We start from the raw sequence: 26,630 nt of genomic DNA, 5'->3' as shown, positions 1-26,630 counted from the left end.
CAGTAACTTTGTGATTTGTTTATTCTGTGGAAGTTTCTGAGCCTCACGGAAGAAGATCTAAATAAATTTGAATCCCTCACCATGGGAGCAAAGAAAAAACTCAAGACTCAACTGGAGCTGGAGAAGTGAGTGTGAGATTGTTTATGAAATGTGTTCATTTTAGTTTCTAACATGAGGAACAGATACTAGGACTTGTTACTACTGGTGGCTTATCAAACCTTCATTAGTACTCTTAAAACTCTACAAATGTGGCTTTGGTTTGCTAGGAACGACCCTTTAGAGTGAATCTGACAAGTCAGTTATCTTCTACCCTGGGGATTATTTGATGGAAATCACCCTTCTGTGGAATATGTATACTTAAGTAGCATCTGTGAAGCATTGAGAGTTTGTTCAGCAGACCTGAACACTCGGTTGTTGGTGTGCTTTCCTGTCACACAGGGAGAAGTCAGAGAAACGGTGCCTGAACCCCTCGGCCCCTCCCCCAGTCAGCAGCAGCGGAGTGGCCCGTGTGCCCCCCACCAGCCACGTGGGGCCCGTGCAGACGGTGCGAGGCAGCCACGCTGCAGGTGGGTGGGGCCAGGTGCGCCTGGACCTGGGACCCTTCTGGGGACGATCAGACTTCAGGTCACACCACTTTTCCATTTCCATCTCCTAGTACTTAAAGAGTTACTTTTCATCGTTTTAGCCCTTATAGTTTCTGCAGTAGACAAGTAGAAGGGACCTTAGGTTTGCAGCTGAAGACAGGTGACTTGCCTGAACTTGTTTGGGCCAAAGGTTTAGACCCAGAAACTGCTCTGGTGAGAGGGAAAGAACAGGAAATGTGAAAATAGATGCCAGTCTCTCCCCTCCACGTGGGTGCAAAGAGGTGGCCCTAGGCTGCTGCCCTGCAGGTCCACCCTGAAGTCCTTGATGCCAGACCACCAGCCCTCTCCCCTCCCCCTGCCTTCCTCTCCTCAGGGGCGGGGGTGGAGGACCACGGCAGCGGCCCTTTTGCTGCTTTCCTTATGCGCTAGAAACATCAAGAGTGACAGGAACCAGGAAGGAGAAACTGTCAGTGCATCTTTTCGCTACCTGTTTGACCGAAAAGGTCTTGTGTCCCTGGGCCTCAGAACACAGAGGTCTCTGTGTTGGTGGAGGGCTGCTTTTGCAGCACCTGGTGGTTGGGGGTCCTTCTCCTGGTCTGTGGTGTGTGCTTGGGGAGTCGAGGGCACAGCCCCATGTGTGTCTGCCGTGTGGGAGCCTCAACCCCGTGCACATAGGGCCAGGGCAGGACCTGCCTCCTCGGGGCTGATGTGAAGACAGACGCGACAGGCATGCCTGTGGGCGGGAGAGGAGGGCACAGGCAGCGTTGTGTCCTGTGGCTCGAGGACCTCGGTGCCTCCTTTGGACTGTCACCTGTCCCTTCTCCACAGCGCTGCGGGTGGAGGTGGAGCAGGCCCCTCACCAGACGGCCCGGGAAGGCAGCTCCTCCGAGTGCTCCAGCTCCTCGCCCAGCCCGATGGGCGTGCAGGCCCGGGAAGAGAGCTCAGACAGCGCAGAAGAGAACGACAGACGTAAGGATGCCCGCCCTTCCTGCGTGGCTCGCGAGGCGCTGCCCCCGCCCGGCCCAGGCAGGCTGTGCTGATGCTGTTTCCACCTCTAGGTGTGGAGATCCACTTGGAGGGCCCTGACAAGGAGAAGCCTGTGATGCTGCTGAACCACTTCACTTCAAGTTCCGCCCGGCCCACGGCGCAGGTCCTCCCCGTGCAGAACGAGGCAGGCTCCACCCCGTCGGGCCACCACTCGCTGCCCCCACAGATGATGACGGCAGCCTCGCACATCGCACCCATCAGGATGCTGAACTCTGTGCACAAGGCAGAAAGGGGGGGCACGGACATGAAGCTCCTCTCGTCCTCTGTGCACTCGCTGCTGTCACTTGAGGAGCGCAGTAAAGTCTCTGGACCAAGAAGCAGCATCAAAGTGGACAAGAGCTTTGGCAATACCATGATGGACGTGCTCCCCTCGTCCACCCCCCATCAGCCCATGCAGGTCCTTTCCGGACTCGCCGAGAGCAGCTCTGTGTCGCCCACTGTCTCCTTTGGTCCCCGCACCAAAGTCGTCCATGCGTCCGCGCTGGACAGGGTGATGAAGCCGGCACAGCAGCCGGCCCTGGTGGTGGAAGCCAGCACTGCTGCCGCGGGGACGTCCAGCACCGTCTTCCACGTGGCTCGGCCGCCCATCAAACTCCTGGTGTCTTCATCTGTCCCTGCGGATTCCGCCATCTCTGGGCAAACCTCCTGTTCTAACAACGTGCAAATAAGTGTGCCCCCTGCAATAATAAACCCCCGGACTGCTCTGTACACAGCCAACACCAAAGCTGCCTTCTCTGCGATGAGCAGTGTGCCCGTGGGCCCCCTGCAGGGCAGCTTCTGTGCGAACAGCAACACTGCCGCCTCCAGTAGCCACCCGTCCCCATCCTTCGCAAACATGGCCACCGTGCCCAGCTGCCCAGCCCCCAGCTCCAGCCCCGCGCTTTCCTCGGTCCCCGAAAGCAGCTTCTACAGCAGCAGTGGCGGCGGCGGCGGCGGCGGTGGTGGCAGCTCCCCTGGGAACCTCCCCGCCTCGGCCCAGAACCACCACCACCACCACCACCATCAGCAGCAGCCGGTGCCCCAGCAGCCGGCACCCGCCCCGCCGCCCGGCTGTGTCGTGTGCACGTCGTGCGGCTGCAGCGGGAGCTGCGGCTCGAGCGGCCTGACCGTCAGCTACGCCAGCTACTTCCAGCACCCGTTCTCGGGGCCCTCAGTCTTCCCCTTCCCGTTCCTGCCCTTCAGCCCCGTGTGCGGCAGCGGCTACATGGGTGCCCAGCAGTATGGCGGCGGCGCCTTCCCGGTCGTGCACTCGCCCTACGGCGGTGGTGTGGGCCCCGAGCCCGTGCTGGGCGGCCAGTCCGCCTTCACTGTCCCGCCTGTGCAGAACTTCATGGGGGCGGCGGGCGTCTACCAGGCCCAGGGCTTGGTGGGCAGTAGCAATGGTTCCAGTCACAAAAAGAGCGGGAACCTCTCGTGTTACAACTGTGGGGCCACCGGTCACCGCGCTCAGGACTGCAAGCAGCCGTCCATGGACTTCAATCGGCAAGGTAAAGCCTCTCGAGGTGGAGAGATCCAGACAGGAGTGTCCTTTTTATGAAAATAATAATCAACTTCCTTTTTTCTAAAGCAAGCAAGAAGTGATTTTCAAGTGCTCTCTGAAAAGGCACCAAACTCTTGACGGGCTGTGCAGCCCCCGAGGGCAGCTTTGGCCCAGAGACTGTCTTTATGATTTCCGCCTGCTCCTCACTCCAGTGTGGCTCGCTGGCCGTGGCCCGACGGCTCCGCGGTCTGTTCTTTTGTGCCACGTGACTGGGGAGCAAGCGTGGGTGATTCAGAGCCATCCCCAGTGTTCACTGAGGACCGAGGGCGTGGCGTGTGAGCGCAGGCGCTGCCGATGGGGCTCTGGCTCCGAGTGGCGTGGCCGTGGCCGCCGTGTGGCTCGTGGTGTCCTCGCTCCCTGTGCTGTGTCTTCCTCCCCCTTTGCTGCTTCCACTCGCTATTTTTTTGTCTCCTTTAGTCAGGTGTGTGTCTGCTGTCGTTACCACACCAGGTTTGTTCTTGCTGTTTTTCTGGGCATGGGGAAAGCTGGACAGTCAGCCACTTGCTTTCTGGAGACTTTGGAGGGGAGCTGCACAGACAGCCTGGAGTCGGGTCTGGTGGCAGGTGGGGTGCTTGTGGGCTGTGGCCACTCCCGTTGACAGAGATGGTGCTGCGTCTCCTGAGGCAGCGAGCCCAGAGCCCTCTGTGGGGTTGGGCCTCCCTGGCCCTGCCCCAGGGAAGGGGCCGATTCTTGCTGTCTGAGCTCCCAAAGTTTGAGGGAAAGGACTGGGAACTCTGCAGTCTCTGCACCGTTTGTCTGATTTGATAAACTTTACAAATGAGTTTGGGGGTGCAGCAGGGGAATTGGGAAGTGGTTAGAAGAGGTGGTTTAGATTTCCAGCACCCAAATCTTGACCAGTGACTCCGGAAATAACTTTGGACAGATCATGGCAGTAATTCTATGGTGATTCAAATTTGATCTCTTTTTTTTTTTTTTTCCCCCTTCTCTAGGTACTTTTAGGTTGAAATATGCCCCTCCAGCAGAAAGTCTGGACTCCACAGATTGATATTTTTCTCTGGCAACAGAACACTATTAAGCCATGGAGACCTAAGGAAAATTAAATACAAAACTGAGAAGTCTAGTTGCTGTTGAGCTTAATATTTTTAATCCAAAGGTGCTTTACTTTACTAGACTGGATAGAAAACCTAGCGTAGGAATGCATCAAACTCAGTTTTATTGCCAAAATCCTAGACGGGAGCTTGATGTCAGGACTGGCCTAGTGGGTATCTCCACTGTGGGTGAAAACTGGCCACCTCCACCCTTGGTCGCAATGCAGAGACCTGCCGTCTCCTGAAGAGCATTGCCGTAATTGGTCCTTCTAGGCTCACACGTAATTCCAGGGCAGCTACGTGAGGTTGGAATCGAGAACTGAAGGTCGGAGTTCTCCAAGTGGAGTTCTACCAGTCGGACTCTTGACACCCCTGGTGAGGGAAAATGTCGCCTTTGTTTTGTTCTGTTTGTTCTGTTTCGTTCTTACAGTGGTTAGGCACTAATCTCTGGGCTTTTTAAGGATTGCACTACAGAAGAATGTAAACTGATGTCAATCTCTGCAGTTCTGGGAGACAGACTCCCTGAGACCAGTCAGTGCAAGACACTCAGAGAATCCGTCTTTAGAGTCGGCACCAGCAGGCTACATGACTTAGTACACAACAGAGATTTTAGTATTCCTTCCCTCCTTAAAAGCACTTGTAGCAGTTTCAGGTTTTTATTTTTATTTTTTCCTGCAAATACATTTAAACTACATTATTAAGTAGAAATAGTTACTTGCAACAACTTAATTTCTAAAAGGGTCCAAGTCCCAGAGAATCCCTAGCTGTCAAAGCTTTGAGGACACCTTCCTTCCCAGCCCTTCAGAGCTTTGAGTCCTGTCGTCTTCCCCATGAAGGAACCCTGGCAGACGCGATAGCAGCATGGCCTCGTGAGCGGCACTGACGGGAGGCTGCGTATCCTTAGCCAAGTTTGCAAGTTATTTTATCTCCCATGGACTTCCCAAGGACCCCAAGGCTCACTGCTAACGGATTCACACTTGAGACAGACCTTTCAACAATAATACAGTCCTACAATCTCTGAGCAAACGACTGAAATTTTCTCCTGTCAACTTCTTTTGTATTAGGCTCTGTATCAATAGTTAATTCCATTAAAAAAATTACCGGAAAACTACGATAGAAAGTGGTTAAGACTCTGAAAGAGACTACACCGACAGGACAGAGCTACAAGATCTGCAGAAGTCTAGTTGCATCAGGTGGGAAATAAAGCCCACCACGCAGCTCTCAGTTTACCCCACTGCAATGAGAGCTTTTGTTGTGAAAGTTAGGGACTTGAAGCTTCATGGCTAAAGGGAATTTTGTGCTTCAGTAATACTGTTTTAAATGCTACAGCCTTCAATGTTAAAATACTGATTGGTAAGGCCTTGCCCAGGGATTTTCCAGTTGAATATTTAAAAGAGAAGAAAATAATAATACTTAGACCATTCTTAAAATGGGACAATCAGCCTCATGCAGAATTGGTATAAATCAAGAGTACCCTAGAATTTGAGGCATTGTGTTGTAAGGCTTCAAATTTTTGAGATCAGTTTCCTGGCTTCTTGGAAACTAAAGCAGAAAGTTGTTACTTTTTTTAATGAAAGGCTTTTAGTAGAGTTTTTTAGAGTTTTATTTTAGTAGAGTTTTATTTCTATGCAATGCAGAATTGACAGACCTCTGTATTCTCTCTCTTCTTGGCACACAGTATTACCTACAGTTTTGAAGTAATGATGATGCTTACAACAGCTTTTTGGGGGAATGTTACATTGATCTCTTAAATTATAAACACTACAAAATGTCAAAATTGTGAGAACTGACACAACTTTGCCTTAAAGAGTACTAGACTGGAACTTGTCATATTATGTTTAAGGAAGACTTGGAGTGTTCATTGATGTTTACGATTTTAATATTTCTGAAGGCCGTTACAGTGGCCTGGATATGTGCTGAAAGCCAAACTTTTAAAATTTTTGGTTTTTTTTTAAACAAAGAACTATTTTAAATAAATCCTATTTCAACACAGTGAAATTGTTGAAAACTGTCTCATAACAAAAGAAAAAAATCATATTTAGGTTTTTTTTTTTTAGTCGTCAGTATTGGGGAATGAAAGTGTCTGTTGTTACCCTTATAACTGTTTTGATAAATATTAGAGGTTAGCGTCAAATACGACAAAAAATCAGAACAAACTTCAACTTGAAGTATGACATTCAAATTGAGAAATAGGTTCAGACATTGTGTGGCTGTGTTCCAGTCATCAGGAGTCTCAGAGAAACTTCTAGCTGTCTTTGACGATGCGTGTGCGGCCACTCAGAGTTGCTAACGGCGAAACGGGAACACGGGATACTCAGGCACAAAGCGTTCAGTTGCCAAACCGTGAGGCCTCTTCTCGAGTGAGCGAGTCCCATACTTGAGCTTGGGAATATTTGCTAGCAGTATTGTCTCTGATGAAATTTCTCTCCAGAAGCAACCACAGTCAGTGAGCCTAAAAGAGCATTTGGCATTTCCTCAGAGGATGTCCTCATCAGCTAGAAACACAGGTCAGACTGACCCTTTCAATTAGTCATTGAAGTTGTGGGCTCAGTTTCCAAATGCTGCGGCCCCAGGTAGGTGTGGCCCCAGCCACTTTGCCCTGTGTAGTCTGTCATATTTTAAAGTTTCTATCCCCAAGAATGGGGAAAGTGGAATGTACAGACTGAAGTAGATACAACGTTGGGATAAAACACTAATCTTTTTTTTTGTTTTTTAAAGCAGAACACTCGATTTTCTACCTTATTTTCTAATTTTTATTTTATGAGATTGAAAATTGGAAAGTGTATAAATGTTAAAAACTTCTAATTGCTAAAGAGCACTGAGAAAATGGGAGCTAGCACTTAGAATAATAAAGACAAAACTATTTTCTTGAAAGCAGGTATGTGATTGGATGTTTTTAAAAAAAACCAGCATCATTTTAATCTCCAAAAAATTACACGAGTTCAGCTTGTTAATATAGTAGTCAAGCAGGTTCAGTATTTTAATTTACCAATTTAGAATTCTAGGTCCTTTATCGCAAGAAGTCCCACAGTTAGTTTATACTGCACGCTGTATGGAGGTGCAGAGCGGGTAGTAACTTTGCCTAACGTTACATGGCTGTAACGCGTTCCCGTCTGAGCACGGGCTGACCGAGGCTTGCATCTGTCCACTCACTCCAGTGTTGCTAGTGAGCACTTTTCTGAGCGGGAATCAGGTTGCACCCTCCTCGCTCCCTGTCATTGTCACTCTTCCTGCTTCTGTGGTGGCTTACTAGATGCCTTGCTAGTTTTACACAATGATAACTGATGGCGTTACGTGTCCAAGAGTCTTAAAGGTTGTAAGGGAAACCGTGGCCCTGCTCAGCTCAACCACCCGTCCAGAGGATGGGCCTGTGGACCCTGAGCGAGGTGGCCGTCCTTTCCAAAGCGCAGATGACTCCCAAAGAGTGAGGCAGGTGACATTTACATCCATGGGTTCTGAAGAGGCTCGATTACTTAAAAGTCCCGAGGTTCTGAATCAAAGTGAGTATCTTTAATCAACACTTGCAAACTATGTACTATGCTGGTTGAGGCCAAAGGTCAGTTACTACACTGTTATTGGAGGGAGGGGAGCGCCGGCCAGTCCATCCCGGTGCTGTGAGGAGCCCCTCATGCGTAAAGTTCTTAGATGCACAAAGACAGGCTTTGGTACTGAAACTGAAGACCTCGTGTACTCAAGAATCTTCACAGCTTCTATTGGACATATTTCTTTTTAGGAATGAAGGAAAATTCTCCCATTTTTGAGCCATTCTTTTATGTCAATTCTACAAAATTGCATGTAACTTTATAAATATTTTTAAAAGATATAGTTTTGTAAATATTTAATATTCTGCTAATTTGATTTTGAATTGTAAATGTCAAGTATTCTGTTTTTGGGGTTTTTATGTTTTATTATACTTTGTTAAAAAGGAAAAATTGTACATTTTTAGAATGTTTTTATGAGTAAATTTAATGTACTGAAAATAAAAATTAAAAAAAAAAGTTTTTTATTAGGTCTTTGTCTCATAGATAGAATACGAGGCACATATCCTTTCCAGTGGCGGCTCTTGATTTCCAAGCTAGGGAGTCTGTTCTTTCTGCAGCCTTCTCAGTGTTACAAAAGGAATACCTGGTCTTAAATCCACTTTGTCTAGTTTCCTGGGTTTTTAAAAAATGTTCTGTGTGAGAATAGAAATGTGAGTTGATTTGGGATTAGTTTTAAGGTGTTCAGCTCCCAGCTCCATAATCAGGGTCAGCATCACTAGAGTAAGTGTCCTTCGGACATTTCCAAACTCATGGTGAGTGTGCCCCTGGCATCTGTGGCCATGTCCTTTCTGGACTCGGGATGGTGGCAGGCTAACAAGCACGTGTTTGCCCTGGTCCGTGGTGCTACCCTGAGCAGTGCAGGCCACAGAGAGAATTCAGGGACTTCCTCCCTGGCAGGAATCTCCAGTTTGGCTTGGTCTTCTCAGACGTGTGGACGCCCGGAGAAAAACCGGTGCGCACGCGTGGCTCCAGGACTGGCCAGGGCTCCTGTCAGATGAGTGCATCAGGGGACGCAGCTGGCCACTCCTGGGACCTGCTAGGTTGCAGCCCCTCAGATGGAGAAGGCCTCCCTCTGTCTGGTCACGCCCGGGGACTCCGAGGATGGCGATCACCTGCACACCTGCTGTTTATACAGCTCCTGACCCGGCCACGTCAGGTACCACGTACCACCACGTAATGCCTTCCAGACCACACTCCACACAGTCAATACTTGCTGTGTTGCACTTTAGTTCATTTAGAGCAGGTTTTCAAGTGCTTATTCCCACAAAACACCTACCTCCAGCACCCCCCCCCCCCCCCACTGTGACACATCCGTAATCTGAAGAGAACTGAGTCTCTTGAAGGCAGGACACTGACCGACGTGAGCAAGGTGGAGCAAGGTCTCTTGCTCATAAGGCAGGGACCTTTAGAGGTGGGTGTCCCTCCACCCACAGTGAGACCAGCCTCAACACTCCTCACTCGGAAGGGTATTATCCACTTGGCTTTGGACAGTACAGACTGCAAGTCTCAAATACTAAGCCATTAACTTGAACTTTGATGATGGTTTTTAGTTGTGCCTTTATTCACCTTAGTTCATTAAAAATGGTTTAAAGATCCTATAAATAGAGTGACCACCCATTAATGTGGGATATAAGTTAAGTCAGCCCTCTCAGCACGGTATTTTTGTCTTTAAAAAGCAGAGTTTCTTATAGGAATCTTATTGATCACACAGTAGTTACAAGAATGTCAGATATAATGATGTACACAATCTACACAAGACAGGCTAATTAAGAATGTACATAGTGTAAAAATATACATGTTAGAAGTTACATGTGGACAGATGCATGCAGCAGGAAGAGCAGATGGGGCTGAGTGCCCGTACGCAGTAATATTGCTTTTTCTTCCTCAATTACAGTGAATAACTGCCACTAACAGATACAGGTTTTCCACACACATCTAGATACACAAGGGGGAACGGTGGCCTGCTGCGTGTACAGTCTCAAGTGGGTCTGTGATCCTCTGTGGCAGCTCTCACAAAAAACGGTACACAGTGAACCCCATGCAGGTAGGAAGCACTCGTTATTTACTCTAGCTGGACTTCAAAAATGTTTAACGTTTGACATTAATATCTGTGAAGAATGTTTCCTTTTGCTATTTTCAAAAGTGACATGCACATGGAGTGGGAGTACTCTGATGACTGCCTGACCTAACAGTCACAACTGATATACTCTTAAAAATGTTTTAATAACAGATTTTAGTCACACACAACATAAAACATGGATCACCTACAGCTACAAGCCAAAAGGCAGAAGATGCGCATCTGAATTTCAATGCTTTTAGTTTCAGTATCCTGCAGTTTTCTACCTTTGTCCCAAAGAATGAAGCCCATGTAATTGCTTGTTTATCAAAGCAGGCACCATTCTGAGCTCTTAAGAGAATATTCAAAACAAAAAATGTCTTTCTCTAGGCCTTCTGAGAAACTTGACCAAAATTATAAATTATTCAAGGTTCCTATTGAGCAGTGGTGTTCTTCTGTGTTACTTTCTAGAGAACAAACCAAATGAGAACTCTGGAATGAGAGTGCTAACTTGAAACACACTTCCTAGCAAGTGGGGACCCTGGACAGCAGCATGGTTTCCTTATTTCCTGTACACCCCCATTCACCCTGCTTCTTGCCAACTATTATGGCAAATGCATTGGGGGTGGGTGGCTACACCTGACAACATATACTTAAGATCCTCTCAAGGAGCGTCCTCCAGTTGACTGCAAACCCTTCTATAAAAAGTTGGCAGCTTCTATGAACCTGGAGAAGACAATGTCTCGCTGAATGCTCAAAACTGCAAGTTTCTTTTGGGGAAAAAAAAAAACATTAACTTGAAGGTCTATTTTAGTGGCAACTTATAATGCAAAGTATTTTATTTTTAAACATTAAATTTAAAAAACAAGATAGCCTAGGTTAAATAATAAAGTTTCCCAAAGCTGAATGTGCTCACTTGGAGCTCAGTTTTTCTGCTTGAAGTACAAAAAAAAACAACTTCCTAAATCTCCTAGGCAGGAAACTACTGTTTTGATGATCGGTGATTAGATGAACTGATCAACCTCAGTTGGTAACATCCCTTTTTTATTCCTTGGTAAGGGTTTAAAAAATTCTGTAACAGATGCATTTTTCTTTTAGTCTTACACAGATAATTTCATTCCAAAAGTCTCCTGAGAGGCGTATACCATATACAGGAATCCATCTTCATCCTTCTCGCTTTCATACACTTCACAAATCGGAGTGGACACACTCACCATGCTATGTCCATTCACTAACAGGAAGAAGGCTTGATTAGCATTGAGCTGTAAGCGCCTTCTGTTGAAAGAAAACGTGAAGAAATATTGATACATCAGTACACAGGGAGCATGTACAAAATATCACCCACATTGGATTAGTATAAAAGCATAAAGTTAAGTGAAAGTGAAGTCACTCAGTCGTGTCTGACCTTTGCGACCCCATGGACTAGCCCACCAGGCTCCTCTATCCATGGAATTTTCTAGGCAAGAGTACTGGAGTGGGTTGTCATTTCCTTCTCCAGGGCATCTTCCCAACCCAGGGATTGAACCCGGTCTCCCACATTGAGGGCAGACGCTTTACTGTCTGAGCCACCAGGGAATCCCATAAAAGTATAAAGATTTTGCTAATGTTGCTCCTGGCAAAATGCAATATGACTTAACTGATGATTTGAATTTCTTCTCAGAAAGCACAAAATGTTTTCTATTACTATATGCATGATACGTATTAATGATAATCCTTGATAGATGATTCTTACTACATTACTTAAGCCAGTTTTAAACTAGTATGCTGGACTTGCCTGGTGGCGCAATGGATAAGAATCTGTTAATGCAGGGGAAAAAGGTTCAATCTCTGGTCCGGGAAGATTCCACATGCTTTGTGGTAGCAACTAATTAAGCCCATGCACCAAACTACTGAGCCCACGTAGTATCTACATAGATGTCAGGATGCAACAATCAGAAGGGACTTGAGATTCAGCAGGTAAGAAATCTAAAGACTCAGAAATGAAACACCTTATAGATTTAGTTGCATATATTTTTATCAGAACTAGATGGCAGATTTATCTGTAAGCCTGTTGAAGAATGAGAAGTTACCCAAAGAAATAAGTTTAAAAGATGATTAAATACCTTATTATCTTGATGAGCTCACTCATGTTGACATGATCAGGCACCAAGAACTTTGTTTTATCCAGGACAGGAAGCTGTTTCTCACCTTTGTATCGTTCTATTATTACCTAGAAAGGAAGCCACAAAAGTGGTTTTTAAAATAGCCATTAATAATGAAAAGTAGTTAAAATACTTCCTTTGTTGTAACTGGCACATGCCAAAACAGGGTTTACAAAAGCACACTTATTCCTTATGGAGTACGGGGCAGGAGACAACACGGCTGCCTGCAGAGAAGGGCAGCGCAGCCACCAGCTGGGGAAAGCTTGCTGCGCCTTCTGTTATTTGGAACTATGAAAATACACTACCTAGTCAGAAAAAGACCCCAAGCCGTAAAAGAACAGAGATGCTGAGTACCAGCTTTAATGATCTCTGTTTACACCAATTCCAGACATGACGAGAGTTTTAACAAAACTTTAAGATCTTAACTATGGTAATAGACTCAAATGCTAAGTAAATATCTGACAACTAGAGACCACGATTAGCTGAGACAATTTTTTTTTTGCAGACTTCTCAGCGATTCTGTCATTTTGATAAGATATCTTTGCTTTTTTAAAAAATGAGTTTTAAAAGAATCTTGAACTATGCAGTGATCCAAAATAGTTCCACATTACAACTTAAATCCACTAGCTTCTTGCCATACTTACTTCCTATAAAGGAAAAGAATTGTTTTTTAGTGGTAAGCCATATTATATAAGCTATGACTGCAGACTAGTTACTGCCCATGAGCCTTAGTATTACCTACTTACTGAGTACCATGGATAGCCTTCCCCATGTAGAGCAATTCTTTAGCCTGCTGTTATAACAAGAAGTTGTAAGGCAGGAATGGGAAATCTTTAGGAGAGTTTAAATGCTCATATATATGCTGTTCCACTGTATGGGGCCTACATGAGGTTCTGTAAGGCAAGCCAAGATGTCGTCACCTTCCCTGGCAAGATCAATAGCTTTCTTTATGTTGCTGCTGCTGCTGCTAAGTCACTTCAGTTGTGTCCAACTCTGTGTGACCCCACAGACGGCAGCCCACCAGGCTCCCCCGTCCCTGGGAGTCTCCAGGCAAGAACACTGGAATGGGTTTCTTGATCTATGAAGTATGTTTAAAACATGGTATCTGCAAGTATGAATATGACTTCTGCAAGAAACCTGAAAGTACTAGCCAAAAGATGACTGAAAATGTATGTAAACATTCATATTTCAAAAGGAGGTTACACAACAATACTGGTGGACTGTTGGGCTGGTTATTTTGATTCCAATGACTGACAAGTACCTGCTAGCAAACAGACTCAACAGGTACTCAAAAGTGAAGAAAAACCTTAAAATTAGGGAAATTACCCAGAAACCTCATGCCCAGGTCATATGTAGGCCTAAGCGTGAAAACAGACTGAAATTTCCAACCAGTCTAAGAAACATAGCAAACATACGTTTAAGTACAGAATCCTACAGTCCTGCCCTGCTGAGCAGACCCTTCCTGTTGTCTCTTCTGTCTACTTCACAACCCTAATCCCAGATCTTCCCATCTTCTCTTCCCTCACTTTGGTATGAAATGATCAATCAGAAAGCCAACTATGGAAGCTTCTACAGAAGTTAGCAGTGGATGCAGTCTGTAAGAGGTGACAGTCATGTCTCCAGAATTATGCACATTTTCCCAGCCACGTGGGATGGGATTCTCTTCCCATTTTACAGATGAAGATACAGCAGCTGCTCTCAGAATTTTAGTAATTAGCCCAAGATCACTTAGTAACCCTGAACCTAGGGCCACAATTCATCCTCTGTCTGAAGCCAAAAGCTCCTTGACCATTTCTCTCTAGACCCAGTGTCACAACAGAAACCTATTTAAGGTCCACCACCAAAGGACCCGGGGCACCGCACATGTAGGCCCTGACACTACAGGAGCAGCATCTTTTCCCCCATCTCCTGCAAAGAAGCCGAACATAAGAAGTCTTCTTTCTCTGGGGCCAAGTCGGGCAGCCTGGACTGTACAGTCACAGTTAAGTCTTGAGAGATACTGATTCTCCCACAGTTGTAGTCTCTGCTTCCTTCAGAAGAGGGTGGACACCACCCTTCTTTGATAAAGTATCAACAGATCTAGCCCCCTTATCCCTTCGCTACCAAGTAAAATTTACGTGGCTTGTGAAGCGTGTAACACTAAGGCAGCAGACTCAGACTTGGGAGTAAACAGTGATCAGATTACACTGCAGATGAGGATGCCTCCATTCCAGGTCACTAAACGAACACACTGGTCGCATGGGTATAGATTCCTGCAGAAGCCCGTCAGGCAGTCACATGGAGCAGCACTACTGAAGCAGTGCTCGTTCTGTGTACATTAACAATAACTGAAACAGAGATGGCCTACCGGGATTTTGGTAGGATGCTGCTCTCGGATAAGTCGGACATCTTCTACTCTTTGTTCTGCAAAGAAAGGAAGAAACACCGGCATTATTGAGGGCCAAAAATCCAACTTATTTTCGGCACTGGTAGACTTCCATATCTGAACCCACCTATCCTTAGCTGTGGCAGAGCAAAGCAGTAAAAACAGCTTCCCTAGAACTGAGAGAAACCAAACACGAACACCTCATATCTCGCAAAGGTCAGTATGCAAGATTAACATTCAGAGATTGGTTGCATTTCTCTACATTAACAATGAGCTATCAGTAAGGTAATGTAAAATATATATATATATATATATATGTTCATCTTTTAAAGCTGCATCAAAAACAAAATGAAACTTGGGAATAAACCTGACCAAAGAGGTTAATCACTTATACACTGAGAGCTATAAAACATTAATAAAATTAATGTTGATTCAAAGAAATGGAAATACATCCCATGCTCTTGCAATGGAAGAATATTGTTAAAGGAGCCACACTACACAATCTACAGATTTAATGTAATCCCTATCAAGTTACCCTTGCACAGAACTAGACCAAATAATCCTAAAATCTATATAGAACCATAGAAGACCCAGAATTGCCAAAGCAATCCTGAAGAACAAGAACAAAGCAAGAGGAATAACCTTCCACATCTCAGACAATTCGACAAAGCTATGGTCATCAAAACTGTTAGTCGAACAAAAACAGACATGTGGATGAGTGGAACAGAACAGAGCACCCAGAAATAAATCCACACACCTATAGTCAATTAATCTTTGACAAAGAAGGCAAGAACATACAATGGAAAAATGTCTCTTCAGCAAGTGGTACTGGAAAATCTGGACAGCTATATGTAAATCAGTGAAGTTAGAACACACTCTTACTATTCACAAAAATAAACTCAAAATGGTTTAAAGACCTAAATGTAAGAGAGGACACCATAAAACTCCTAGAAGACAATACAGGTAAAAACATTCCCTGACATAAATCTTCACAGGGTTTTCTTAGTCTCCCAAGGCAATAGAAGTAAAAGCAAAACTAAACAAACAGGACCTAATCAAACTTACAAGCTTTTGCACAGCAAAGAAAACATTTAAACGAACAAAAAGATAACCTACAGAGGGGGAGAAAAATATCTGCAAATGATGCAGCTGACAAGGGCTTAATTTCCAAAAGATACAAACAGTTCATACAACTCAACAACAAAACAAACAATCCAATTAAAAAACAAGCAGAAGACCTACACAGACATTTCTACACAGACATCCAACAGGCACACAAAAAGATGCTCAACATAACTAATAATTATCATATATCAAAACTACAATGATTTATCATCTACACCGATCAGAATGGCCAGCATTAAAAAGCCTACAAATAAATGCTGGAGAGGGTATGGAGAAAAGGGAACCCCACTGCTGTTGGAGGGAATGTAAGCTGGTGCAGCCACTACGGAAAACAGTAAGGAGTGCCTCAAAAAAACAAAAAGCAGAATGCCGGGGTCCAGCCCCGGTGGATCCAGGGAATTCGAAGGGTGGACGGAGTCGGCGAGGAAAACTTATTTATTTATTAATATAAGATTAGATTAGGAAGAAATAGTGTAGTAGGAAGATTAAGTGGAGAGAAGAGGCTGATTAACTTGGGTTACGGGGAAGTTCCAGACAAGGAGCTTGCACCATCTACGTTAGGCCGCCGGCCCATTTGAATATCGGAGAGTGCCCCACCTTGGGCCCTCTCTCTTAGGGATCTTAAAAGCCGGGACAAGTAAGTAGACATAGTGAGCCTCCACGCCCCAGATGGGAATTCAGCCTGAAATTAAGAGTAAAGAGGAGACGCGGGGGAAACCAGTCCAGCGACTGGCTCCCCTTCTATTGTCCTTCAAGGCCTTTTATACTTTTGATTATACATAGAGATCAATGGGTAATACAAAATTATGTAGCGTTAGCAGCCCAGACTCTTTCTGTATACCTTTTTGTATACAAAAGGTCTCAGGTGATTTACATTATCTTCTGGCCAAGAGGCTTGTTAACACTTTTTGGCTCTCTTCCTTAATGAATGTTAATTTTGTTTCCCCTAAGTGTTTTTCTTTAATCCGCATCTCCTTAAAGCATTAAAGTTACATCTATAGAACAAAGGCGCAGTGCGTTATAACAAAGAAGGTACTGAACTCAAAGATCTAATGTTGCTAATACCAGGTCTACTACTTGTTTTTCTATATACCAACTATATCTAAAAATAAAGGATATGAAAATTTGGCAGCAAGTATTGGCTCAACAAATGAAACTTTTAATCAGTCCTATTCTAATGATTTTGACTCTTCGGAAGCCCCTACATTCCTAGGATGTTTTAAGCTTCCTGTGCCTCCTGCGGTCAGGAGGCCTCAAACAATCACATGCGCAGCTGTACAGGTCCTACAGGCAGGCTAGAAAGCCATCAGAGGGGTTTTTGGATTGAAACACTCTTTCAAATGCAGAAGACTAAAGCCTTGAATTGACTTTTTCCAGAGATATCAGAAGAGTGGAAAAGCAGGCAGATTCTTATTTTTGGGGGGTGGATGCTCAGGAAATTCCAGGGGGAAAACCTGAGGTCTGATTAGCCTTGCCATCAGAGCTCTGCCGCATGACCTTGTCACGGGTAGAATTCCTCACGCTGGCTCCCGGCATCAGAACTACCATAAGACCCTGCAATCCCACTCCTGAGCATATATATGTCTAAAGAAAACTAATTTGAAAAGATACATGCACCCCAATGTTCACAGCAGCACTATTCATGACAGACCAGACAGAAAAGCAACCTAAGTGTCTATCACCAGAGGAATGGAAAAAGATGTGGTATATACATACAATGGAGTATTATTCAGCCAAAAAGAAGTATGAAATAATGCCATCTACAGCCACATAGATAGACCTAGATATTATCATACTAAGCAAAGTAAGAGAAAAAACAAACATATGATATCACTAATATGTGAAACCTAAAATATGACACAAATGAACTTATCTATGAAATAGAAATAGATTGAAACACATACAGAATGGACTTGTGGTTGCCAAAGGGCAGGGAGGAGGGGGAGTGTTAGATTGGGAGTTTGGTATCAGCAGATGCAAACTACTACATAAAGAATGTTTAAACAAGGTCCTATTTTATAGTTAGGGATCTATATTTAATATCCTATAATAAATCATAATGAAAAATTAAAGATTCGATGAGATCACTGGTACCCCCTTGCAAATATCTGCACATAGTAAATGGTTAATAAATGCTCTGCTATTCAAATGAAATAATGTCACTTGCAACAACATGGATGAATCTAGAGATTATCATATTGAGTAAGTCAGAGAAAAACACGTATCATATGATATCACTTACATGTAGAATCTAAAAAGTGATCAAATGAATTTATTAATACAAATGGTTTGGAGAGCTTCTGGGTGGCAGGAGAGTGCAATTACCAAACTCCAAGGAGACAGAAACTCCTGTGTTCAGCACTCTTCCTTACCCATGCATCTCTTCCTTCAGCTGTTCCCTGGCAGGCTTTCACAGCCTTCGTATTAGCTTGGTGCAAAAGTAATTGCGGTTTTGCACCATTGAACTTCACCATCTGATACTGGAATACATTCTGAAATAAATGTGGTTAGGCTATATATCATTTTAATGTGCATTTCTCACTTTACGTTTTTTTGCTAATAGCATTGCTACTGCTGCTGCTAAGTTGCTTCAGTCATGTCCAACTCTGTGCGACCCCATAGGCAGCAGCCAACCAGGTTCCCCCGTCCCTGGGATTTTCCAGGCAAGAACGCTGGAGTGGGTTGCCATTATTTTATATCTATTTTAGACTATAGAAATGATGTACAAAAAGCAAATCTGAGCAATTTTTCAATGAGTTCAAAATGGGTCATAAAACATCAGAGACAACTTGCAGCATCAACAACACATTTGGCTCAACTGCTAACAAATGTACAGTGCTTTGGTGGTTCAAAGAAGTTTTGCAAAGGAGACGAAAGCCTTGAAGATGAAGACTGTAGTGGCCAGGCATCAGAGGTTGACAATGACCAACTGAAGGATCACTGAAGTTGCAAGAGAAATTGCCAAAGAACTCAACGTCAGCCATTCTATGGTCCTTCAGCATTTGAAGCAAACTGTAAAGGCGAAAAGCTCAATAAGTGGGTGCCTCATGTTGTTTAGTTGCTAAGTCGCATCTGACTCTTTCTGACCCCATGGACTTTAGCACACCAGGCTTTCCTGTCCTTCCCTTCTGTGGGAGTTTGCTCAAATTCATGTCCGTTGAGCCGGTGATGCCATCCAACCATCTTATCCTGTCGTCCCCTTTTCCTGCTGCCCTCAATCGCTCGCAGCATCAGGGTCTTTTCCAATGAGTCAGCTCTCCGCATTATGGACAAAGTACTGAAGCTTCAGCATCAGTCCTTCCAGTGAATATATTCAGGGTTGATTTCCTTTAGGATTGACTGGTCCTTGCTGTCCAAGGGACTCTCAAGAGTCTTCTCTAGCACCACAGTTCAAAAGCATCAATCCTTCCATGCTCAGCCTTTTTTATGGTCCAACTCTCACATCCACACATGACCACTGGAAAACCACAGCTTTGACTATATGGACCTTTGCCGGCAAAGTGTATCTGCCTTTTAATATGCTGTCTAGGTTGATCACAGCTTTTTCTTCCATGGAGCAAGTGTCTTTTAATTTCATGGCTGCAGTGGGCATCCGCAGTAATTTTGGAGCCCAGGAAAATAAAATCTGTCACTGTTTCCACTTTTTCCCCATCTATCTGCCATGAAGTGATAGAACTGGATGCTATGATCTTAGTTTTTTGAATGTTGAGTTAGCAGACTGAAAATTTAAAAAATCATCATTCTAAAGTATGGTCTTCTCTTATTCTATGCAAAAACAAAGAAGCATTTCTTGACTGCATTGTGACGAGTGACAAAAAGTGGATTTTATATGACAACCAGTGACTGACTACCAGCTCAGTGGCTGGACCGAGAAGAAGCTCCAGGTGTGTTAGTCGCTCAGTTGTGCCCAACTCTTTGCGACCCCATGGACTGCAGCCCACCAGGCTCCTCTATCCGTGAGATTTTCCAGGCAAGAGTACTGGAGTGGGTTGCCATTTCCTTCTCGAGGAGGAAGAAGCTCCAAAGCACTTCCCAAAGCCAAACTTTGGGAAGGCCAGTCATTTTGATGGCCTGCTGCCCATCTGATCCGCTGCTGTTCTGAATCCCAGTGACATCATTACATCTGAAAACTATGCTCAGCAAATTAATGAAATGCACTGGAAACTGCAACGACTGCTGCAGGTATTGATCAACAGAATGGGGCCAATTCTCTATGACAACACCCAACTGCAAGTTGCACAATCCATGCTTCAGAAGTTGAATGAATTGGGCTACAAAGTTTTGCCTCATCCGCCATACTCACCTGACCTCTCGCCAACCAACTACCACTTCTTCAAGCATCTTGACAACTTTTTGGAGGGAAAACATTTCCACAACCAGCAGGAGGCAGAAAATGCTTTCCAAGAGTTCCCTGAATCCTGAAGGATGGATTTTTATACTACAGGAATAAACTTATTTCTCGTTGGCAAAAACGTATTGATTGTAATGCTTTCTATTTTGATTAATAAAGATGTGTTTATGTCATAAGGATGTGTTCAGCTATGATTTAAAATTCAGGGTCCAAACCTGCAATTACTTTTGTATAAACCTAATGATAATCTGATAATCTAGTAATTAAAGTACTGTGAGGCACTCTAGCAATTTAGTCAAACACAAAGTGGTCTTGGAAAACTGATTTATAACTAATTAGAGCACTTGCAATTAGCCTTTGATGGCGGGAGGGGTCAGGCAGGATAGAGCCCTTAACCTGTTGGATCTGAGGCTATCACCAGGTAGTGTCACAACTGAGTTAAACAGGACAATGAGCTGAATTGCTTGATGTGTGGAAAAATACTTATGTCTGGTGTCAGAAGTGAGTTACACACACACAAAGTGAGCCACAGTGTTCAGGACAGTACTGTCAAGCAGAAGAGACATAAAGGTGGAGTTTTCCTTTACATCATCCTTTGAGCTCCTCTCTATTTCTGGGGTGTCACTGGTACTGCATCACTTCTCTCAGCTCTGTCCTTATGTCTGGTTTATCCCAGAAAAGATGCTGAACCACCTATACTCCACTACCAGCCCTCTTAAATCTTTATCTTGTCAGAGCAGATTTCACAAGCAAAGGGAAATCATAATTTATTTACATCACTGCAGCCAATAAATAATAAGTTTCACATACCCTGAGATGTTTCGCATTTAAAAGCTTATCCAAATAAATTGAAGGTAAAAGGAATCACATGGCATCACCAACTCGATGGACATGAGTTTGAACAAGCTTTAAGAGTTGGTGATGGACAGGGAAGCCTGGCGTCCTGCAGTTCATGGGTCTGCAAAGAGTCGGACACAACTGGACTGAACTAAAAAGGAATCACTCAGGCTTAAGGATGAAAGATTTTTTATATAAGGAGAACAGGTTTATTATGGTTAAGTGGAGAAGGGAAAAGCAAAAGGGCTCTAAATGTGGGGCTTCAAACTATAGTGTCAAAGCTTTATCTTGATTCATCCCCAAAATATGGTCCAAAAAGGAAGGCAAAAATGATCATTTTCATTAAAGGTGGGACAACTGAGGAAGACAAGTGACTTCCTTAAGATGACAAGAGTAGTACCAAAATTCTAGAGGAATATCATTAGCGTCCTGGCCAGCTGCAATGAAAATCCAGTGGTAAGCCTGGAGTAATTAAATATAAATATGGTATATGCTGAAGCCTCTTTGAATAGAAGGCTGTTTTCAGAGGCCAGAGGTATATTTAACAAAAGCATTACCAACACCACTGATCAACGGCATAAAAGAACACTTCTTTCACTCAGTTACTTTCTTAGTGCTGTTATGATCTGTTTATCATTTGCCTTTCTCAACAGACTGCCCCTGGCTTCAGTCACTTCTGTATTCCCCCAGGTCTCAGGCTTGCACAAAGGTGAAATGGAAGCATAATAAATATTTCGCCCAATATGACTAGAAATAAACAATGTAAAATCCCACCCATCCAGGAGTGACATAGCTTAAGCTCAGGGAGTGTTATCTAGGTATTGGCATAAACCTCACTCTTCAGTCTACCTGTTAGAGTAACTGGAGTTATTTATTCTAGACCACCACATCAACTTCTGAGACAACGCAGACCCATTTTGTTATTGATGGTGAAGCTTAAGATCTAGATTTAACATTGACTCTCAGCAGATTATGTCTAGGAAAACAGATCTGTTATTAAACTAGGGCAACCCAAAAGAAACTAGAGTGAAATTATGACATTTGAGAAAACGGAATCCAAAAATATTTGCTCAAGTATAACTTTAAAGTTCACAAAATTATGCAAAATATTTGTAAGGACACACCACTGCCTCTTGACTCAGTGCTAGTCCACTTCATGTACTGGCTGCCTCTTGGAGGATGGGAAGAATTCTTACCCGAAGGGCTGAAGGACAAGTCCAGACTGTGCCACTAGGCGGACCATGATCTCCACCTCTCAGGGCCCCACCCAGTTTCCTTGGCTACAAAAGGAAGTAGTTGTTTTGGGTGAGCTCTAAGATTCAACCCTGGTAGAATATATCGTATCAGAGCTATACTCAATTTTTAATTAACCCAACTCACTCACTTGGGAAGAGTACTTATTGCTCAAGCTAACTGGGGCTGGTCTTAGGTTCTACAAAAAAGGTATCTCCAAAGAACTGATTTGACTCATTTACTGTGCTACAAAAAAATTATCAGTGCTGATTATCATGATCAATAGCAAGGAAAGGCAATAGCCATTAAATGATATATTCTTCTGCAAAATGACTTTTAAGCCCTTTAAAAAAAAAAAGGAGAGGGTAATACTAGTTCTTATAACAAGGAGAAAATATACCTTTTTTATTGATGTTAGTTGAACCTACTGTAGTTGTCACTGCACAAGATACGTAAACCAAGTCACCACGCTGAATACCTTAAATTTACACAGTAATGAATGTCATTTCTCAATAAGAGTACAAAAAAAAAAAAACCACAAAAACGAATCAAGAGTCAGGAGACAAGGAGAAAAAAAAAGGACTGGTAGTAAATCAAGGTGAACAAAGAGGAAAGCCCACAAATACAGTATATGCAACACACACGAATGGAGAAAAAGGAAGGCATTCCTGCTGGTTTACCCTGAGGGCCACGGGCACCAGGTGAATTCCTTCTAATTCATTATTTTATTGTCATTTATTTCCACTTTTATTCTCATTATTCCTCACTTTTCCTACTCTTACTACCTACTCTTCTTCGTGGATTTTTCTAGATAACCTAAAAGTACTCTAAGCAAAAAGAAAGTTAACTATAGTATCGGGGTCATGAGAAAACGGGCATCTTTCCCATACAAACGTCCCCAGTTAACTTTTAATGCCAGTCAGTAAGGACAGAAGCCAGGTACAATGGCAAATCCGCTCCAAATCTGCTCCCAGGGCTGCCCAAAAACTAATATTCACGAATATCTTAGTTCACAAAGGTCACTATAGAAAAAATTTATTAAAAAAAAAAAGACAAGACAAGACACCTCTAAATCTTGCTAACCAGCCAACTGCTTCAAGAGGCTGAAAGGATATGCTCTTCAGATCAACATGAATTTCATTTTTGGAGTTTCTCAGGCACAGGAAATAATTATCGATAATGAGATCTACAAAACCATATCCAGGTTCAAATGAACGCTTGTCTCTTTTCCAGACTCCAGGAAACTAGACCAAAGTAGACAGCAGATATTGCTCAAGATCCTAAAGAAGATTAAGACAGGAAGGAACGCTGGTCCCGCCCTACTCCACCTGGCCTGAGATAAACAAACAAGCCCTACACAGGGGATATACAAGGAGGCCACGATGGTATTGCCGCACTGTTTTGCTTTAAAAGGAGCACCAATCACTTCCTTCCCATCGGTTTTGTGCAGGAGTAAGTATTGTGATGGTGTTACTTTCGGTTTCCACCAAACACCAGCATGCTAAGTAGGGAGTCCAGCCCGAATTGGGAAAGAACGGATTTGCCGCTGGTGTCAAAGAATGCTGTCGCTAGCCAGTGAGAAAAAGAGCCACCCACCCTCTCGCTTGTGCCACAAATAGGACCAAGACGTCGCAGCCACGCGGGGCTGCAGGGGAAGGGGCGGGCATGAGGACCCCTCTCCGTGGAGGTACTGACGTCTGAAGGGACCATGTATGACCCAGACGTGCACCCGCGGTGCCACCACCTCTGAGAATCCGGCCCGGCTCTGGGCCAGACTCCCCCACAAGGACTGCACCCCCGCGCCACTAGCGCTCGTCTTGTCGGAGGGCCCGAACACCCCGGGGTTGGAGCGCTGACGGCCCCGAGCTCACAGCCCGCCGGCCGCCCGGGCCGAAAGGTGATTCAGCAGCTCCCAGCCAGCGCGCCCTCGGCCCCTCAGACCCCCAGGCCCGGCGGCCCTCGGCCCGTCAGGCTCCCTGCCTCGACTCCCTCGGCCGCCCGGGCCCGGCCTTCCCGCAGCCCCCGCCTCAGCTCGCCTCGGCCCCTCAGCCCCGTAGCCCTCCGCCCGTCCGCCCTCTCCGGAGCCCCTCAGCTCGGCCGGGCCCCGCTGCCTCGGCCCCGAAGCCCCCGCCGGCCCTCAGACAGCGTCCGGCCCGCGGCACCCACCGAAGGTTCGGCGCTGTTTGAAGGTTTTCTCGGACGGCATGGCGCTGCACGCTGGGTGGGGGCGGCGAGTTGGAGGGTCCAGGCGGCGGCGGAGGCGGCGACAGCTCCGACGGTGGCGACAGCGACTTCTCTTGTGTCTCCTTAGCCCGCAGCCGCGTCAGGTGACCTGCGCGGCGTCCCGGGAGGCGGGGCCAGGGGCGGGCCGCGGCGGCCGCCATGGCGGGCGTGGCGGAAGCGGGCCGCGCGCAGCGGCCGGGGCGGGGTCGAAGCGCGTGAGTGGCGAGGAGCGAGCCGCGCGCGTGCGCAACGGGCCCGGCCAGGGCTCGCGGGAGCGAGTGGGCGCGCGGCGACCGGCGATGGGCCCGGGGAGCGCGAGCCAGGAACCTGGCCGTCCCCGCGGGCACGTTCCCGGCGGACGCGCGGTGCTGCTCCCCTGGCAGAGCTGCAGGGGCGCGGCCTCGCTCCTGTTCCCGTGCGGGTTACGGTGGCCAGCGATGTTTCCACAGGAAAATAAAGGCCTGTTGTGCCCCTGCCTTCTGAGAGCTCACAGCTGGAAGCTGCTGGTTCTTTTCCGTCGGCGGCTTTTTGTGTCTTTGTTGGCTTTCCACGTCAAGGACATCTGTTTTCTTTTCTAAGGAAACTGTCAACTGATAACTTCCATCACACATTGTCCCAACTGGGAAAAGAGCCAAAACTGCGTTGTTTCAGGTTATGGTCAGTCGAGTCTGGCTTTGGAGAAAGTCGGTGCCCTGGGCTTGACATTCAGCCTTAGGTGACTTGTGGGGTGGAGGGGGCCCCGGGCATCACCTGCAATGGCAGGGCACCTGCCTGTCCGCACTTGGCAGAGTTCACTACCTTTCACTGTTCTCGGCTCTTCTCTTAAATAGGGAGCCTTACCCATATTCAGTCCTCACAGGCTTTCGGTGACCAGCTAGCGGAACTACCTTGAATACCTAACCGTTTTTCTCAGTCTCAGACTCATTTGTACTATATTTGAGAACTCCAGGTGTTTTCCGAGGAGCAGATGGAAGTGACCTGGTAGAATACAGATCTCTTATGAAGCATTTAGTGAGCAAGTCAGTTATTGCCCAGTTCAAACATCTAATAAACAGGTATGTGAATAAACAGCACTTGATTCTTTGATTGGTTTTGCTTTTTAATATCTTGGACTTTGAAAGTGTTCTCCCCTTTTTTGAGTTTGAAAAAAGCCTTTCTTATAATATCTGTTTGATAAAGTCTTTGGATTGTGCTAATGAACATTTATTATACAAACATACAGAACCTACTAAAACACAGCTCTCAAAAGGGTTTCAGTGCAGCTGGAATTTCTTCCTTTGCAGAGAAGCCGAGTCTGCTGTATAATTACCCCCACTGCCAGAACAGTGATGGTAGCTGTGGCTCTCTACTGTGTCACCGTTCACAAAAGAACACTGTATTGTGTGTATGTCACTTTCCCAGGTTCCCCACCCCCCTTTCTGTCACAGTTCTTTACCTTGAAAAATCTCTGATAAGGTACAGTTAATAAAGAGGACTTAGGGATTTTCTTGGTGGTCCAGTGCCTAAGACTCCATGCTCCCAGTACTGGAGGCCTGGGTTCTATTTCTGGCTGAGGAACAAGATCTCACATGGCGCAACTAAGGGTTCATAATGCTGCAAGATCATAACTCAAAGATCCTGCCCGCTACAGCTAAGACCTGGCATGGTCAAATAAAATTAGCAAATAAATTTTTAAACAACAAGACTATATAGAATCCAATTAAAAAATAAAGAGGACTTAAACATTCTATCTGGTTTCCAAAGGAAGGTTTTAAGCTCCATGGGCATTCTTAGTATTTTTGTATTTATTCTGCAAAGATTGGGATGGGGGGAATCCTGTAAGAGTACCTACCTTCTGCCAAACACAAAATGATCAGTTTCAAAGTCTCCATGAGAGTGTGGACGGTGTATTGCTTTCTTTTCTGGGTTTTTATGATATTGAGTATTGACTGGTGAGTGCTTTTTTGGCTTAATTGCTACCTTGTAAGAAATGGACTTTTTGTTCCCTTGCTGGACAACTGCTCCCAATGCAAGAAGAGTGAAAAAAAAATCGATATCAGGCATATGGAACTGGGGGGAGGGTAAGAAGGGTTTCATATTTTCTAGTCCCTTAGGCATCCATAAAGCTTTACCAAATTACCTCAAGCCTTGGGTTCACTGCCCCAGGGATTACCACAAGGGCTATTACAGTGATGGGACAGGATTACTCTATGATTTTTCAAGTATTGAAGTCCATATTAACAGTGATTGCTATCGTCTTATTTAAAATTCCTACTTGAATTTAAAACCACACAACCCCATAGATATCTTAGAAAATAATTTAAAGCAGTTGGTGTGTAGTTATCTCATGAGCCTGAAAGAAAAGCATATTGAAATAAATTATATGTAAAGTTGACTAATTTGTTATATGCAAACAAATATCAACTAAGAGATACTGTAACTTCATGTAAACTTTTGAAAACAAATGTACTTGAATGTGAAAAATTTCATGTGCCCTCAGATTGCAGTTCAATAGACATTCAGTGTAGTAAATGATATTCTGAATGGTCAGTTAATAT

At 45.0% G+C, this 26,630-nt stretch overlaps 2 protein-coding genes across 2 annotated transcripts in view; one reads left to right on the top strand and one right to left on the bottom strand.

Annotated features, from left to right (window-relative positions):
• The window catches only part of ZCCHC14 (zinc finger CCHC-type containing 14), a 47,773-nt gene extending 39,555 nt beyond the window's left edge, over window positions 1-8,218 (top strand). Inside the window, exons 9-13 of the mRNA XM_018061828.1 lie at window positions 34-125; window positions 439-566; window positions 1,413-1,553; window positions 1,643-3,118; window positions 4,122-8,218. Of these exons, the coding sequence (XP_017917317.1) occupies window positions 34-125; window positions 439-566; window positions 1,413-1,553; window positions 1,643-3,118; window positions 4,122-4,177 (1,893 nt within the window). The 3' untranslated portion in view covers window positions 4,178-8,218. The remainder of the gene's footprint in view (window positions 1-33; window positions 126-438; window positions 567-1,412; window positions 1,554-1,642; window positions 3,119-4,121) is intronic.
• Window positions 9,303-24,217, bottom strand: MAP1LC3B (microtubule associated protein 1 light chain 3 beta). Its single transcript, XM_018061829.1, has 4 exons — window positions 24,037-24,217; window positions 14,307-14,362; window positions 11,921-12,027; window positions 9,303-11,093 (listed from the first exon to the last, which is right to left on the bottom strand). The coding sequence occupies exons 1-4, from the start codon at window positions 24,074-24,076 to the stop codon at window positions 10,919-10,921; spliced, it is 378 nt and encodes a 125-aa protein (XP_017917318.1). The 5' UTR covers window positions 24,077-24,217; the 3' UTR covers window positions 9,303-10,918.

The sequence above is a fragment of the Capra hircus genome, chromosome 18 (genome assembly GCF_001704415.2).
Source record: "Capra hircus breed San Clemente chromosome 18, ASM170441v1, whole genome shotgun sequence".
NCBI classification, from domain to species: domain Eukaryota; kingdom Metazoa; phylum Chordata; class Mammalia; order Artiodactyla; family Bovidae; genus Capra; species Capra hircus.
Note: the sequence above shows the minus strand (reverse complement) of the source record. Positions and strands in the feature narration are given on the sequence as shown.

What these genes read in the sequence shown, in the direction of transcription:
- MAP1LC3B (XM_018061829.1), bottom strand. Translation starts at nt 24,076, where the DNA reads ATGCCGTCCGAGAAAACCTTCAAACAGCGCCGAACCTTCG. An exon ending in CAAACAGCGCCGAACCTTCG is followed by an intron (nt 14,363 to 24,036) that starts GTGGGTGCCGCG and finishes CTTTCTTTGCAG; the next exon opens with AACAAAGAGTAGAAGATGTC. An exon ending in AGCATCCTACCAAAATCCCG is followed by an intron (nt 12,028 to 14,306) that starts GTAGGCCATCTC and finishes CTTCCTTTCTAG; the next exon opens with GTAATAATAGAACGATACAA.